The following is a 14,734-nucleotide window of genomic DNA, read 5'->3' as shown; positions in this document are numbered from 1 at the left end:
GGTATCCAATCAGTTCCAATGGGAAGCCCTGCGCCCGACAGCACGATAGAACAGAAGGCGCAGAACAGGGGAAGCTGTTGGCCTGAGTTAATCGTGCCAGCGAAGGCGAAGGTCCGAATCAAGCCGCAACGCAGAAGACCGGAGGAAGCGATAGGTCCACACGATACCTGAGAATGGTTGGTCGTGCAGTCGTGTTATGGGCGTCCATCATAGTGGCCAGGCCTAGCGGTGATGGACGCCTGCGGCCAGCTCCTCTGTTTGAAGGATTCCCGTTGAAGTCATCACGAGGAGGTCCGCTCGAGTCCTGGCATTAAGACATCGGAGCCAGAGCAACGTCAGATCGAAGTGTTGTCCTTTTTTGATGAAATTCTGGGAGGGTATAAGAGCGACTGTTCAGCAGCGGGAACTTCGTTCCGCTGCTGAACGGCGTAATAATAATAATAATAATCAAGAATCAAGAATAATTTTTATTAGGTGTCCAGGAACGACCATGCGGTCTTGGTGCTGGCACACCGAAACTTACACACTACAAAAAAGTAGGAAAAAAACATAAAAAACTCAAAACATTGAGTAAAAGATATGATACATATAACGCATGCTGACACAAATATACGATATACACAACAAGGAAAGAACGGAACACAGGGTCCGAACGCAGAGTAGGAAGACTACCACAACAACGAATATACCTTCTTAAAATAATATATAATAACATCACAATCACCGACAGGTTCAGAGAGACCCATACAAGAATCTGAGAGATCTGACAAATTCAGTCACACAAAAAATATCAAGATCACTTCCAATGCCATTATATACCCGACGCATACGAAACATCGGGTCCAAGATATTTAACGTTCGAGGAGAGTAAAAAGACGTTGTCAAACGGGTCGCTGTCCGAGGAACTCGCAAAGATATCTGTGAGAGCAGTTCTGAACAGTCGGCCATACCATGAAGGACTTTGAAAAGGAAAACCAGATCTGCCTTTTCTCGACGGTGATATAAGCTGTTCATTTGTAGGACGTCCAATACATTGTTACCCTTTGATAGAGATGTTTCATCTCGCAGATATCGATATCGATAAATAGATAAAAATTTGTTTTGCACTCGCTCCAGCCTTAGGAGGGTAGTTTTACAACTGCCATTCCATACAGGAGATGCATATTCGAGTTGAGACCTTGTCAAAGAGCGGTACAGGGTTACAAACGTTGTGGGGTTTTTAAATACTCTAGTCGTTCGACAAACGATACCGAGCGCGCGCAAGGCGCAGGTACTTATACGAGCCACATGGCTATCAAATCTCAAGGAGGAGTCAAAAAGCACTCCCAAGTCCCGCACTTCACTAGAACGGCACAATACGTCTGAGCGAACACTGTAAGGGAAACACGTCGTTTGCGTTTTGCGACTATAGGACATGACCTTGGTTTTCGAGCTGTTTAGTAGGAGACCGTTCAGTGAACACCATTTGCTAAATGAGTTTATGTCCTCTTGTAGAAACTTGCAATCTGAGATAGTTCTAATCTCCCTAAATATCTTAATATCATCAGCATATTGCAAAAAAGACGAGTTTACAATCTGCTTACACACATCGTTCACAAAAATAGAAAAAAGAAGCGGGCCCAGAACTGATCCCTGAGGTACCCCAGACGTGGCCGTGTACGTAAAAGAATACGCGCCGTTCGCACGAGCAACACATGTTCTATTAGACAAATAATTCTGAAACCAGTTGTGTAGCTTTCCACAGACACCAATACCACAAAGTTTTGATAAAAGAATGTCATGGTCAACCACATCAAACGCCTTACTCAGATCAAAGTAGACCACGTCGAGCTGGCCTCTTTGGCACACAACTTTGGATGCAATGGACATAAATGAAATTAAATTTGTTGTTGTCGAGCGTCCTGCTACAAATCCGTGTTGGTTGGAACTTAATACATTTTTTAAACGAAAGGACAATGTTTTGTGGACCACCATTTCGAAAAGCTTCGAAAATGTACACAGCAGAGACACTGGCCTGTAGTTTGATGCAGTGGTACGACTTCCAGACTTGTAGACTGGGACTACGACTGACTTCCTCCACATATCAGGGAACACTCCTGCTCTTAAGGAGTTGTTGAAAATATCATAAAGGATGGGCGTAAAAATTTCGTGAAATGCTTTTACAAGTGTTGCTGGAATACCATCGTGACCTGTGGACATGGTAGGCCTCAGTTTTTTTATGCATTCCTGAATCATTACCTCATCCACAGGCAGGGAGGAAACGGATTCGTTCACGCTAGGGGATGGCGGCTGTCGGTACCCACTCCTATTGTGTTTATATACAGAACTGAAATGACGCGCGAATATATCGCATACACTGGACGTGGTCACATTCTCCTCATTAAGTATAATATCAGGATGTATCAATTTTCCTCCTCGAGAACGAACATGTCGGTAGAGTTTTCTTGGGTTTCTCCTCAATTCGGACTCCACTGACTCCACATATATCTTATGATCAATCCTCTGATGTTGCTTACATAGGCGTCTATAATGAACGAACTCAGCCTCCCACCTGAGACTGCCAGTCTTTTTAAATTTGCGATGAGAGAAGCTTTTTTTCTTCAGCAACTTTTTTAAATACGGAGAAAACCACGAGGGAAATTTTGAATTGGTATGCTTCTTTAGAGGAATGTAATGATCCATTCCCTCCTGCACCGCCGTGGTGAATTGAAGAACCTGATAATTGACGTCAGATGATTGCAGGATAGGGGACCAGTCGAACGTAGAAAAGTGGTTATATAATCCCACATAGTCACCAGCAGCGAAGTTATGCAGTTTGTCTAGGTAAGTGAGACTAGCAGCCGGTATACGGCTGACAGGTACATTCAAGGTTATAGCCACCTCAAGTGCAGGGTGATATTTGTCTGTCGGTACTAAAGGAAATTCACTCTTAGTTACAGAAACGTTATCAATGTTTGAGAAACAAAGGTCAAGCATAGCGCCTTTACCATTTTTAACCCTGCTGAACTGATTCAGGGCCATGAAAGAGGCAAAGTCAACAAGATGACCGGCCTTCTTTGCACCGTAATAGTTACTTGAAACAGCACTGTGAGTTTCCCAGCACACACCTGGTACATTAAAATCGCCAATTACTAATAGTTTGCATTCACCCAGTTTGTCTGCTATATCCTCAATTCCAAGGAGACAATCATTAAACTCCTCGGGTTCAATGTATGGAGGAAAATAAAAAGTACCTATCAGAACGCGTTCTCGATTATCACACTCCAGCTCTACCCACACAGATTCCGAATAAGTCTCTAAATCGGCGCGCCTGGTGCACTTCAAAGACCTATCGATTGCCATCAAGACACCGCCTCCCGTTTTCTTTCCGCGAGATAAATCACGATCACTGCGATGCACAAGGAAATCCGACGAAAAATACTCCCCAGACAGTATTTCTGGGCATAACCAGGTTTCCGTTATACAAAATATAGAAAAGTCAGTAATAATAATAATAATAATAATAATAATAATAATAATAATAATAATAATAATCTTTTTATTCACACAACGCTTTCGGTATGTCAAATGACGGGTCCGTCTAAGCCGACAATGGCTTGTAGGACTGGACCCAGCAAATTCGCATAGGCGAAAAAAAGAACACAAGAATAAACAAACACGTACACAAGGCTTCGGCTAACCAGCTTCCCAAGTCAAATCCAAAACAAAAACAAAAAAAAAATATACATAAGCGAGAAAATAATGAAGAACGCACATAGAAGCAAACACACGATCATGAGCTTCAACTAACCAGCATCCCAATTCAACTCAAAACGACAACAGCACAATAATTAGCTTTCACAAGCATAATGACGAAGCCACTTCTTCAACTCTCCTTTGCCAGTAACACTGAAAATGTCTTCAGGAAGGGTATTAAAACTGTCTGACACGTAAAACGACCGCATTCGTTTTCCATATCTGGTGACACATCTTTGCACTTCATACCGAGGAGACGTTCTGAGGAGGCGCGATGGTGTATGAACTGTTTTAAAACTTTCACTCCGAAAATGGCGTAGCACAACAGTTTCAGTATACAAACTACGTAATCTTGGCATCTGCAAATCTCTAAAAAAAATCATCACTGGATGAAGAACATGAGTTATACGCTACACTTCGCAAAATTCCTTTCAAAATGCTGTCAATGTTAGAGTGCCAAGATGTTGTGCAATAGGCATGTAGCGTCACCCCATATCGCAGTACACTGTATGCAAGCGCATGGACAATCGGTTTTCTAACCTTAAAAGGAACAAACAATCTCATATTATACAACATACATGTAACTCTCCTTAGCACACAACACATATGTGCCATTTGTTTGTTCCACGACATATCATATTCAAGAATCAGACCCATATATCTTGTATAGTCCACCCAGGGAACAGGCTTACAACAACAAAGTTTGCAACCAGAACTGTGTAGAAGAAAAGGGGCATTGGAGAATCCGGGTTTCAGGGGATTACAGAAACAGACGAGTTTAGTTTTTAATGGGTTAACTCTTATACGGTTGGCCGCATACGAGTCCATAACTTTAAGCCCATTTAACTGCAGAGCGTGAACCGCCTTTTCGAAATTGATGTGTCGTGAAACAAGAAAGGTGTCGTCGGCATACTGAAAAATATCACATCCAGAAATAACAGTTTCTAGGTCATTTACATAAACATTAAAAAGTAATGGGGATAGCACCGAACCCTGAGGGACGCCGGTTTCGAGCAACTGGGTTGAGCTATTAACTTTATCTATAGAAACCACCTGGGCCCTACCTTCTAACAGATTTTTCAAGAGCGAGTGAAAAGGTCCACGGAAACCGACCCTCCAAAGCTTCTCTAATAATATCTCATGATTTACCGTGTCGAAGGCCTTGCTGACGTCTAGAAAAACGGCACATGAAAACATGTTGCCCTCAAAACCAGAGTAAATTTTGTCAGCTACATCCTCTAAAAGTAACTGCGTACCACTCCCAGAAATAAACCCATATTGCCTAGAAGAAAACAGCGAACACTGATCAATGAAACTGGTCATTATATGGAAAATGTGTTTCTCAAAAACATGTTCTAGCACGGGCAAAATCGAAATCGGGCGGTAGTTTTCTACCTTTTTTGGATCCCCGCCTTTGAAAATCGGTCGCACTAAAGCAGTCTTAAGCTCATTGGGGATCACGCCCAATTCGATAAATCCGTTTAACATGAAAAGAAGTGTATCCTGCAGATATCTGAAGTTTCTTTGAAGACAACCAAGAGTTATACGATCCACGCCTGGAGACCTTGTGCGCTTAATGCTGAAAAAAATCGAACGTAAATCGTCCAAGCTCATGGGATAAAGAAAAGCGGAGGTTGCGTTCATCTCTATTACTGCTTCCGAAATACCAACTCTTTCTGGAGCAGAAGGGGATCTAACAAAGTAGGAATTGAATCGTTCAACAATATCTCTCAATTTGTTACCGAAATGTTTTTTTACAACGTCATCCACGGATGGCTTTCGCTGATGACCACGAACAGTATTAACAAGTGACCATGTCTCTGAAGAGCTAAAGCGCGCCTTTTCAAACTTGTTCTTGAAGTGCTTTCTTTTCGCCAGTCGAAGCATAGCATTAGCTCTGTTCCTGGCGATCCTAAATTCAGAACGAAGTTTATTATTCTCTGGTGCCCGCCGACTCCGTGCCCAAGCGAGTTATTTTGCTTTTAGGGCGGTAAGTACCTCCGTGTTCAACCATGCGTGATCCGGTCTTCGTTTTTTTCTTCTAACTGTTCGTTTACATTTCTCTGTGAAAGAATTAATGATCTGTGTGAACTTTGTGTACAGGTCGGATTGGGATGTGGACTTGCGAAATGAGATCCAATCAAATGTCGAAACGAGGCGATCTAGTTTTACATTATCGATAATTTCTATTTGCTTTGTTTCGGCTTCAGGCTTTGTCTCCCCAGAGTTTACAAACTGACATCCTACAAAATAATGATCGGCCATTTTTTCCGTGATAACTGATGAATTTGTAACGGTATTCTCAGCTCGAACGCAGATATGATCGATGCAGGACGTGACTAGTTTACCTGATATTATCTCTTCTCTTGTAGGAGCTTTAATAGTGCTTTCAATACCCTCGTTTGCAAGAATGTTTAAATAATCACACACATCAGATCGTTCCTGTTTCGCTACATCGATGTTAATATCGCCAACCAAGCAAAATAAACCCCTGTTATGCATTTCATTGAGTGTTTTTTTTCAATTCTTCTAGAAAACTTCTAACGCTTTGCGAAGGAGGCCTATAACATGCTAAAATAAAAAAAATAAAATTGGAATTCTCAATTTTAAGCGCAATCGTTTCTGCATGAGAAAAAGAGATGTCGAGTTTAGAAACTAGCCATTTGTTTTTAATGAAAACCGCGATCCCCCCACCCCCCACATTTGACCGCGAAAACCAGAAGGAATTATAGCCAGCTAATTTAAACAGATCCCACCAATCCTCAGACACATTAGTCTCGGTAAGTACAAAAATGTCCGTGTTTGCTGTCACGTCCTTAACAAGAAGGTTGAAGAGGCTCCAAGATTTCCTTATGCTTCTAATGTTCACGTGTAATACCAAGAAAAGTTGGCTCTTTATATTGAGCCCCTGTTTGAAAACCTTGAAATCTCCACATTCTTGAAAATTTGTCGACATTACTTTAGCTTATATTCTCAAGGTCGTTGATTGTGTTTACCCTGACTAGCGCTGAGCCTTGTTCTTTTTTCGCAAAAATTTTCCCTCCCTTTACCCAGACATATTTAAATAGCACTTCCTTGGCTTTTGACCTGGCCATCCAGAATAATTCTCTGTTTGCTCGAGTCAGGTTTTCGTTAAAGTAAACCTTCGGCAGTTTACCTGAATTATAAAGTGAGCTCAATCGTACGCGACGGCTCATCCATTCATCGTACACCTTCACGGACGCAAACCTTATCAAAACTGGGGACGCAGGGCCGGGCTTCGTTGCAAGACGGTGGATGGCAAGGACGTCTCCTGCTTGGAGTGGAGGCAAATCTAATTTGTCTCCAAGATCGGCGATGATTCGTTCCAAGTTTTCATCCTTGTGGCATGGCAGTCCGTGGATTTCCAGGTTTGTCGACCGACTCCGCTGCTCCAAGTGGTTCAAGTCTCCCTGCAGTCGCTGGGTAGTACGCGATTGTTCGTCCACAACACTGCACACCTCAGCCAACCGGACCTGGAGTGCTTCGGTGTTCTTTTCGTTTTCGGTTGCCTTAGCAAGCACCGAGTCATATTTCAATGAAAGGTCGTCAATAGATTGTTGAAGTGTCTTGACTGTTTCTTGCATTTTGAACTGCCGGCTTCAAAGTTAGCAGCTCATCGACCTTGGAAGGAAGTGTGAGGAGAGTGTCGACGTTCGCCTTGAGAGAGACCAATAAGTCCAACTTGGTATTGACCGCGCTGAGAAGTTCCTCGGATGCACAGATGCCTTGAGGTTCCTCAAACACACTTCCCTGCGTCGAACTGGAGTCGACAGAACGGCAAGACCGGCAGCGCCATTTCTCTCTTCTTTCTTGGCCCATCGCGCCGAAGGTTGATTCTTTTATTCCGGCACAAGACCCCAAGTGGTAAAGACTCTTGCAGGCACCACACGTCATGAATTTACCATCTGATGGGACAGGTTTCAAGCACACCGAACAGTCACCGAGAGAATTCATTGCGGGTAGTAGGCTTACCGATGGAGCCCGCGTCCGATCAAGGTGTAGTGAACGAATTTCTAGCGAGGCTTCTGCTTGTGATGAAGTCGGCGTTTCACTTGAGTCCGTGAATGCTCACTGGGTTCATATGTCTCGAGCTGTAGTGATTGCCAGTTCAAATTTGCAGAGCAGTTAAGATGCAACGGCCGCTTTTGGGAACTTAATAATAATAATAATAATAATAATAATAATAATAATAATAATAATAATAATAATAATGTTTTATTCACTTTACAGATACATAAAAATAGCTGGCCCGCAAAAGCAGTTTCCTGCTTGTGCGTAGGACCAGACAATCCAGCGAAATACATATCAATACATTATGATAAAAAATCGAACGAGTATAATGTGGCCATTGATACCAACATAATACAAATCAGAGCCAAAATTCGGCACAAAAGAAAATGAACACTACTATCGAAATCATTAAGAAGAGGCAAGTATACAGTGATGGGAGTAAAGCAGTGCTTATGGAGGTAATGAGAGGCACCAATTTTTTATTTTTTAGTACTTTTATCAAATTTATTTTCATTAAAGGCTCAGTGAGCTCATTAAATAAGGTGGGAATAAAGTGAGTTCTGCATCTTTTTCCGTATCGCGTGTAAATTCTGGGGATTTGAAACCTTTCTTTGCGCCTTAGGTCCCTAGGCTTGTCCACTGGAACCTTTAACGTTGAATCGTAGAAATAATTTATAAATGTAACATATCTATGAAAATTTTTAAAGAATAAAATTTTGAGTTTCTTTGCTTTATCTTCCATATCTAATGTTCGGTATGGAGTTCCGTATGTAATGTTTTTCATCATATGTTTTAAAATTCTGTCTATTGCATTTGTCTTGTATGGAGAACAGTGCCCATATAAAGTGATTCCATATCGTAGAATTGATTCAGCTAACGACGTGTACACCAGTAGTCTAATCTTTACGCTGCACAAGCTTCTTATTTTGTGCAGATATGCTGAAACGGCACGTAGTCTTTAGTAACAAATTCCACATGTTGATTCCATAATAAATATTCGTCCACGTACACCCCTAGATATTTTACACAATTACCGTATGGCAAAGGTTTACAAGTACAATTATTACACGGTGTCGAATGAAGTAAAATTCTAGGTGACATATCAACACGTTTATGAGAATTTCGGAAACACAGTAACTTAGTTTTGGCAAAATTTAGTGAAATGGCAATTGAGTTAAACCAACCTATTAGTTCATTTATATCTCTTTGGAAGACTAAAACAGCATCATCATAGTTTTCATAGAGTAAAACTAGCACCGTATCGTCAGCATACTGAAATAGCTTAGCTTGTAGAGGTAGAATACCTAAATCATTTATGTAAACGTTAAATAAAATTGGTCCCAGAGTGCTACCTTGTGGTACACCAGATTGGACTTGAGATGCACTACTTATGTTATTTATAATTTTAACCATTTGTAGTCTCGCTAAAGTAGCTCTGAAAAAGTTATAAAACTATCGCCTGAAACCTAGTCTGTAAAGCTTTTCAAGTAACAGAGAATGATCAATGGTATCAAAAGGTATCAAATGGTATCAAATAGATCTAAAAAAAGTGCCGGGGCAATCTTGTTATTGTCTAGTACTTCGCTAACACAGTCAGAAAAATCTTCTAAAAGTATAATAGTACTTTTTTGCTGTCGAAAACCATATTGCGTACTAGAAAATATATTATATTTATCACAAAAACTGGTCATTGTTAGTTGTACCCACTTTTCGTTTATATGAGCTAATGCAGGTAGAAAGGAAATGGGTCCGTAGCTCTCGCATTCCTCTTTTTTACCCTTTTTATACAGTGGACGTATAATAGATATCTTCAAGCCCTTAGGAATTCTTCCGGTATGAACGGTGTCATTAATTATTTTTATTAAAACGTGTTTTAATTTATCAGAATTGTACCGAATATCTCGTACTTTAATATTTTCAAATCCTGGTGTTTTAGTTATTGGCATAGCATTTATGATCCTCAAAAGTTCGCTCTCCGTCATCTGAGGTAAGTACGCCGAACTAGAGCATGGATTGGGAATCAGTGAAATGTTATTTTTATGCTTCTTACGGAGTCAACAAAAGAATTATTAAATGATTTCGATAACGTTAAATAAGAGCCTAATGCAGGAAAGTTCTTTTTTAATTGTATCATCCACGCTATTTTTAGACTTTCTACCAGTTAATTGGTTTACTAGGTTCCATGTCTCTTTTTATATTTCTTCTGGAGGAGGTGAACTGATTTAAATAATGCTTCCCTTTTTCTAAACGTATTTTTGCAGTCACTTTATTGCGCACTGCACGAAATTCAATTCTTAGTTTTGTGTTTTCGTGATCTTGCTTAAATCTGCTCCAAAGCCTTTCCTTTCGATCACACAAATCTAATATTTTCTCGTTTATCCAAACATTCTCAGGTTTTCGTTTCTTCAACTTTATTTTTCTGGTACCTTTGGAATAATTATCCTGAAACGTGTCCACTAGTTTGTCATAGGCTGCAATGTGATCGAACTCTCATAAAGAATTCCAATCGAACGGTTGTATTAAGTTATCGATTTTTTTAGTATCTAGTATAGCTTTGTACCCATTTTCTGAATCTACATGTTGAGCAGTAATTTCGCCTAATATTGAGAGTACAGTAGTGTAATGGTCAGCTACCTTTTGCTTAATGACTCCAGACAGTGTTTTCAAATGACTAATTCTTATAACTATGTGGTCAATACATGATTTTGTAATTTTATTACCATAATATTCCTCCCTCGTAAAATAACGCGGTACTCTCTGTTTATTCTCATTCAGAACATCCATGATGAAGTCTCCTGCCAGAACTAGATATTTGTTGTTATTAAATTTTTGAAGAAATTGTTCTAATTCATTACGGAATATAGGTATATTTGAACAGGGTGGCCTGTATACAGCACACACAACGTAAGAAAGGTAGAAAAATTAATTTTGTGAACAATAGCAGCACACACTTCTGCTTGTGCAAATGAAACGTCTATTTTTTCTGATCAGCATTTGTCATTTATGTACATCATAATTCCGCCACTTTTCCTTTGTTCTCGCCACAAGCAGAAAAAATGAAAGCCTGGCAAGGAAAATGTAGCGCAACCTGTCTCATCAGCACTGACCTCACTCAAGATAAGTACGTCCAAACTTGGTAGTCGCGTAGTTAAAATTAACATTAACTGATTCCAATGTCTGTAAATACTCCTAACATTTACATGAATTAAGCTTAGTTTAGTGGCAGCGTTACTTCTTTCCGCCCTAGAACGTTTCGCATATGCGTCCCACTCACGGAACGATTCGAAAAGCGATTCTATGATTACCTAATTTTGATTAAGTCTCGTTCGCTCTCAATCTGAACCACAGCCGCTCCCTCCTTCTGCCTTACGAATATTTTTCCGTTCTTCATCCAAGTATACATGTACCCTTTTTCCTTCGCACGTGCCTTGGTGGACCACAACAAACTTTTTAGTGCTCTAGTCAAGTTTGCATTCGTATAAATGTTCTCATTTCTCAGAGTAGTTCTTTTTCTCACCCCCAAGTCCCTTGTACGCCTCTCAGTGAATCTCACTAATATAGTTGCGATTCTTCTTTCTTTAGCGTTTAGCCTGTGGGCAGCCTCGATGTGATTCGAAGTCACTGGTGCTAGGTCCAGCTTCGTTGCCACTGTGTTGATTACGCTCATAACATCTTCATTCGGTTGTTGTACTCTACCATGGATTTAAATATTCTGGCGTCTAGAGTACAGCTCTGCATTGTCGATAGCCTTTCTTAGTTCGCCAACCTCTTCATCCCTTTGTGAAATCCTTCCCTCTAGTTCACCGATTTTCCGCTGTAATTCATTTATTGTTTTGTCTTGGTTATCCAAATGAACGTTCAATTCCTCATACCTTGCTGTCAGATCATTCATGGCTGCCTCGATTCCTGCTATTGTTTTACTCTGATTTTCTATTTTGAGCATCATCGCGTCAGACCCCGCAGTCTGCGCCTCGAGAGACCTCTCAATGCAAGACATCCTATTAAGGACGGAGGTCAACTTTGCACTGATAGATTCATTTTGTTTGAGTAACCTTTCAAGTTTTTCCTCATTTGGGGTCAGCTCTGACGCCCCTTGAGATACCTCGGGAGTCGCAGACTGTCGTTGGGAATACAACTTGTAGGTGTTACATTGCCACTCGGAAATTTCTACGTCGTTCATTGACTTCATAACATTTTTGTCAGTCCAGAACACTTGCCCATGTGGTAATAATTTGCGCACTCCGAACACTTATTACATGCAGCATCATGTCCATTTTTTTTTTTCAGGCAAGAGAGACAGTCACTTTTTTCAGCCACCTTCGTGAAAGCACCAAACAAAAAACAAAAAAGCAAAAAAAGAAAAAGAAAAAAAGAAAAAAGCATACCAGCGAAATGCACACCCACGCACTTACAAATAGTAAGTGAGTGAATATGAAATCTTACTTACAAAAATTTAAAACTTCGTTTTCGTGGCGATGCATTCCGCTGGTCTGCGAAGAGTTGTTCAGCGACTGCCGCTTTTATATCCCAGAGATTCCGACGATAGGCTGTCCCGATGCGCTGTCAGCCAGCAGCCGCGAGCAATCATCCGCTGATAACTGGGTATCGATGTGGTGGCCGTTGACGTGCAGCTATCTCTTGATATCGTCGCTTGAATCCAGGATCGGCCGTCTCGTTCGTTTTGCGGGCAGATGGGCGCCTACAAAAATTGAAAACTTAGTTCTCTTGGCGATGCATTCCGCTGGTCTGCGTTACGTCACGTTACGTTTCCAGTTGCGTTTCCCCGCTTCATTGAGAATACATCTCCGGTGACGCTGAAGAGGCGTTCTACTGACGCACTCGAAGCAACGCCAGTGTTGTGCTTCAGGAAAAGCTGGTAAATTTGGGTCTCCCCCCCCCCCCCCCCCCCCAAAAAAAAAAAAAAAAACACTCACAAACAGTAACTACTAACTCGCACAGTCAGCAGTCTTATCAGCCGGGATTCTCCTCTCTTTTGTTCTTCATGCTTCTAAAGTTGTAAGTTGACTATGCGTTTTGTGCCTTCACGCGTTGTCAACCTCCGGATTTACATTCGGTCTGTACACGACATAGAAGGTTCAACCAACGAACCTTGAGTGTTCTTTGGGAGAAGGACATTCCCAGCTGAAAAGTTCGACTCACGTGTTCAACGAGGAGCGCTGCTATACTCTTTAGTTGTGTTTCGGGTAGCCCATCTGTCTAAGTAGCAGTAGACGCATACTCAGGTTAGAATCAAAACGAGGCACATTACTCTTCAGAAATAACAAAATGACGTTACTCTTACTTGGCTTTAAAAGTCACTAAATGCGTTACTTGTTACTAATAACGTGTTATGTACATGTCTGGTACGTACTACCCTGTTTGAACGAGGTACCAAGGAATATAACAGATGTTTTTATTCATAATAAACAATTCCGTGGTGTACTTCAAATATGAACGAAGAGAGGAGAAGGTGATTATTGAATTTATTGCATTAAAGTTAGGGAAAGGGAAAGAGAGCGAAAAATTGGGCCAGGAGCGGGGATTGAACCCGAAACCTTCGCCTGTCCGGGGCGACGCCTTAACCGACTAGACCACCCCGGCCACTGGTTTCGGCGGACTAAATCAGAAACGGTTGTCGTCTACCAAGTTAAACGAATTCGAAACTAAATAGTACACAGAGAGCTGGTCAGAAATTGATATATATATATATATATATATATATATATATATACCTTTCTTGGCTCTGTAAAGCTTATATATATATATATATATATATATATATATATATATATATATATAAGTTTTACAGAGCCGAGAAAGGTAAAATAGATTGTTGGGCTAGTTGGTTGCAAGAAACAGCGCACTGTGCTGTCTGTTTCACGCCTCTTTGTCCCTGTTTTTTGAGTGCTGAAATGTATTCCGAGAAAGGTACACTTATTCGGCTTGTGGAGGTAAGTTGTACGGCCAGAGGGACATTATGTGGGCGGCTAATCTCTACGGTAAGTTGGATAATTAATTAACCTTCGTTAATTAATTTTTAAATAATGAAATTAGACATATGGTTTCAAATAGAAACTTGCTCAGCGTCATCGAAAACCAATAAATCAGTAATTTTCAGAAAGACTTTGAGCGCGTGAGAAGGATAGTAGTGCACTAAAGTTACCACTCGTGGAGCAGGTACAAGGCTAGAAGTAGCGGAACGCGGATGATAAGATTATCATCACGTTCCGCAACCGCTAGCTTTGCACCTGCTCCACGAGTGGTAACTCTAGTGCACTACTACGCTTCTCACGCGCTCAAAGTATTTCTGAAAATTACTGATTTATTGGTTTTCGATGACGCTCAGCAAGTTTCTTATTGGAACCATATGTCTATTTTCATTAATTAAAAAAGTTCATTAAAGAAGTTTAATTAATTAACCGACCGATCGTTAAGATTAGCCCCCTACACTATGTCCCCCGGTCGTATAACTTACCTGCACAAACCGCATTAGTGTAACTTTCATGGCTTTTTTAAAACAAATCTGTAAAGCTTAAAAAGACACCCTGTATATACGTAACTAGATATATAAATACATTATACAATTTTATACGTACGCTGCAGCACGCTTCAATTAGTCGCGATTATATTACGACTGTTCTGCGTATTTCGTTCCTTTACACACAGTAGTGCGGTAGCGTTCCTTATCAGATCGAGACCTTCCGCTTTAACATTTACTATTATCACAATCATAACCTCCCTCAAAGAAATAAAAACACACAGAAGACACTCGCATCAGTTCTTACAAAAAGAAACACGCGGGGCTCAGCCCCAAAAGACAGTGTCGTAGAAGCGACAGCTCCGCTTCTCGCGATTTCTTTTTGTGCCACAATCAGGAAATGGCTCTAAACGAAAGCGCTTCTCGATTACAGAATTTTCAATTGAAAGGCTGTATGGAACAGAGAGAAAACCTTTTGTTCGAGTCTCC

The 14,734-nt window shown here is 40.8% G+C and overlaps 1 protein-coding gene and 1 pseudogene across 1 annotated transcript; both read right to left on the bottom strand.

Annotated features, from left to right (window-relative positions):
* Positions 1 to 6,695: 6,695 nt before the first annotated feature.
* Positions 6,696 to 7,340, bottom strand: LOC121838171. The gene has a single exon (XM_042294255.1). It carries the CDS (start codon positions 7,338 to 7,340, stop codon positions 6,696 to 6,698), a length of 645 nt encoding a protein of 214 aa, XP_042150189.1.
* A 3,728-nt stretch (positions 7,341 to 11,068) lies between these two features.
* LOC115327151 lies at positions 11,069 to 11,956 on the bottom strand (annotated as a pseudogene).
* Positions 11,957 to 14,734: the final 2,778 nt, after the last annotated feature.

This window comes from Ixodes scapularis, unplaced genomic scaffold (assembly GCF_016920785.2).
Source record: "Ixodes scapularis isolate PalLabHiFi unplaced genomic scaffold, ASM1692078v2 PGA_scaffold5__190_contigs__length_132052651, whole genome shotgun sequence".
Classification (NCBI taxonomy): domain Eukaryota; kingdom Metazoa; phylum Arthropoda; class Arachnida; order Ixodida; family Ixodidae; genus Ixodes; species Ixodes scapularis.
This window is presented reverse-complemented; position numbering and strand designations above follow the sequence as displayed.

Bases quoted from the DNA above. Each gene is read 5' to 3' on its own strand.
- LOC121838171 (XM_042294255.1), bottom strand. From the start codon at position 7,340: ATGCAAGAAACAGTCAAGACACTTCAACAATCTATTGACGACCTTTCA.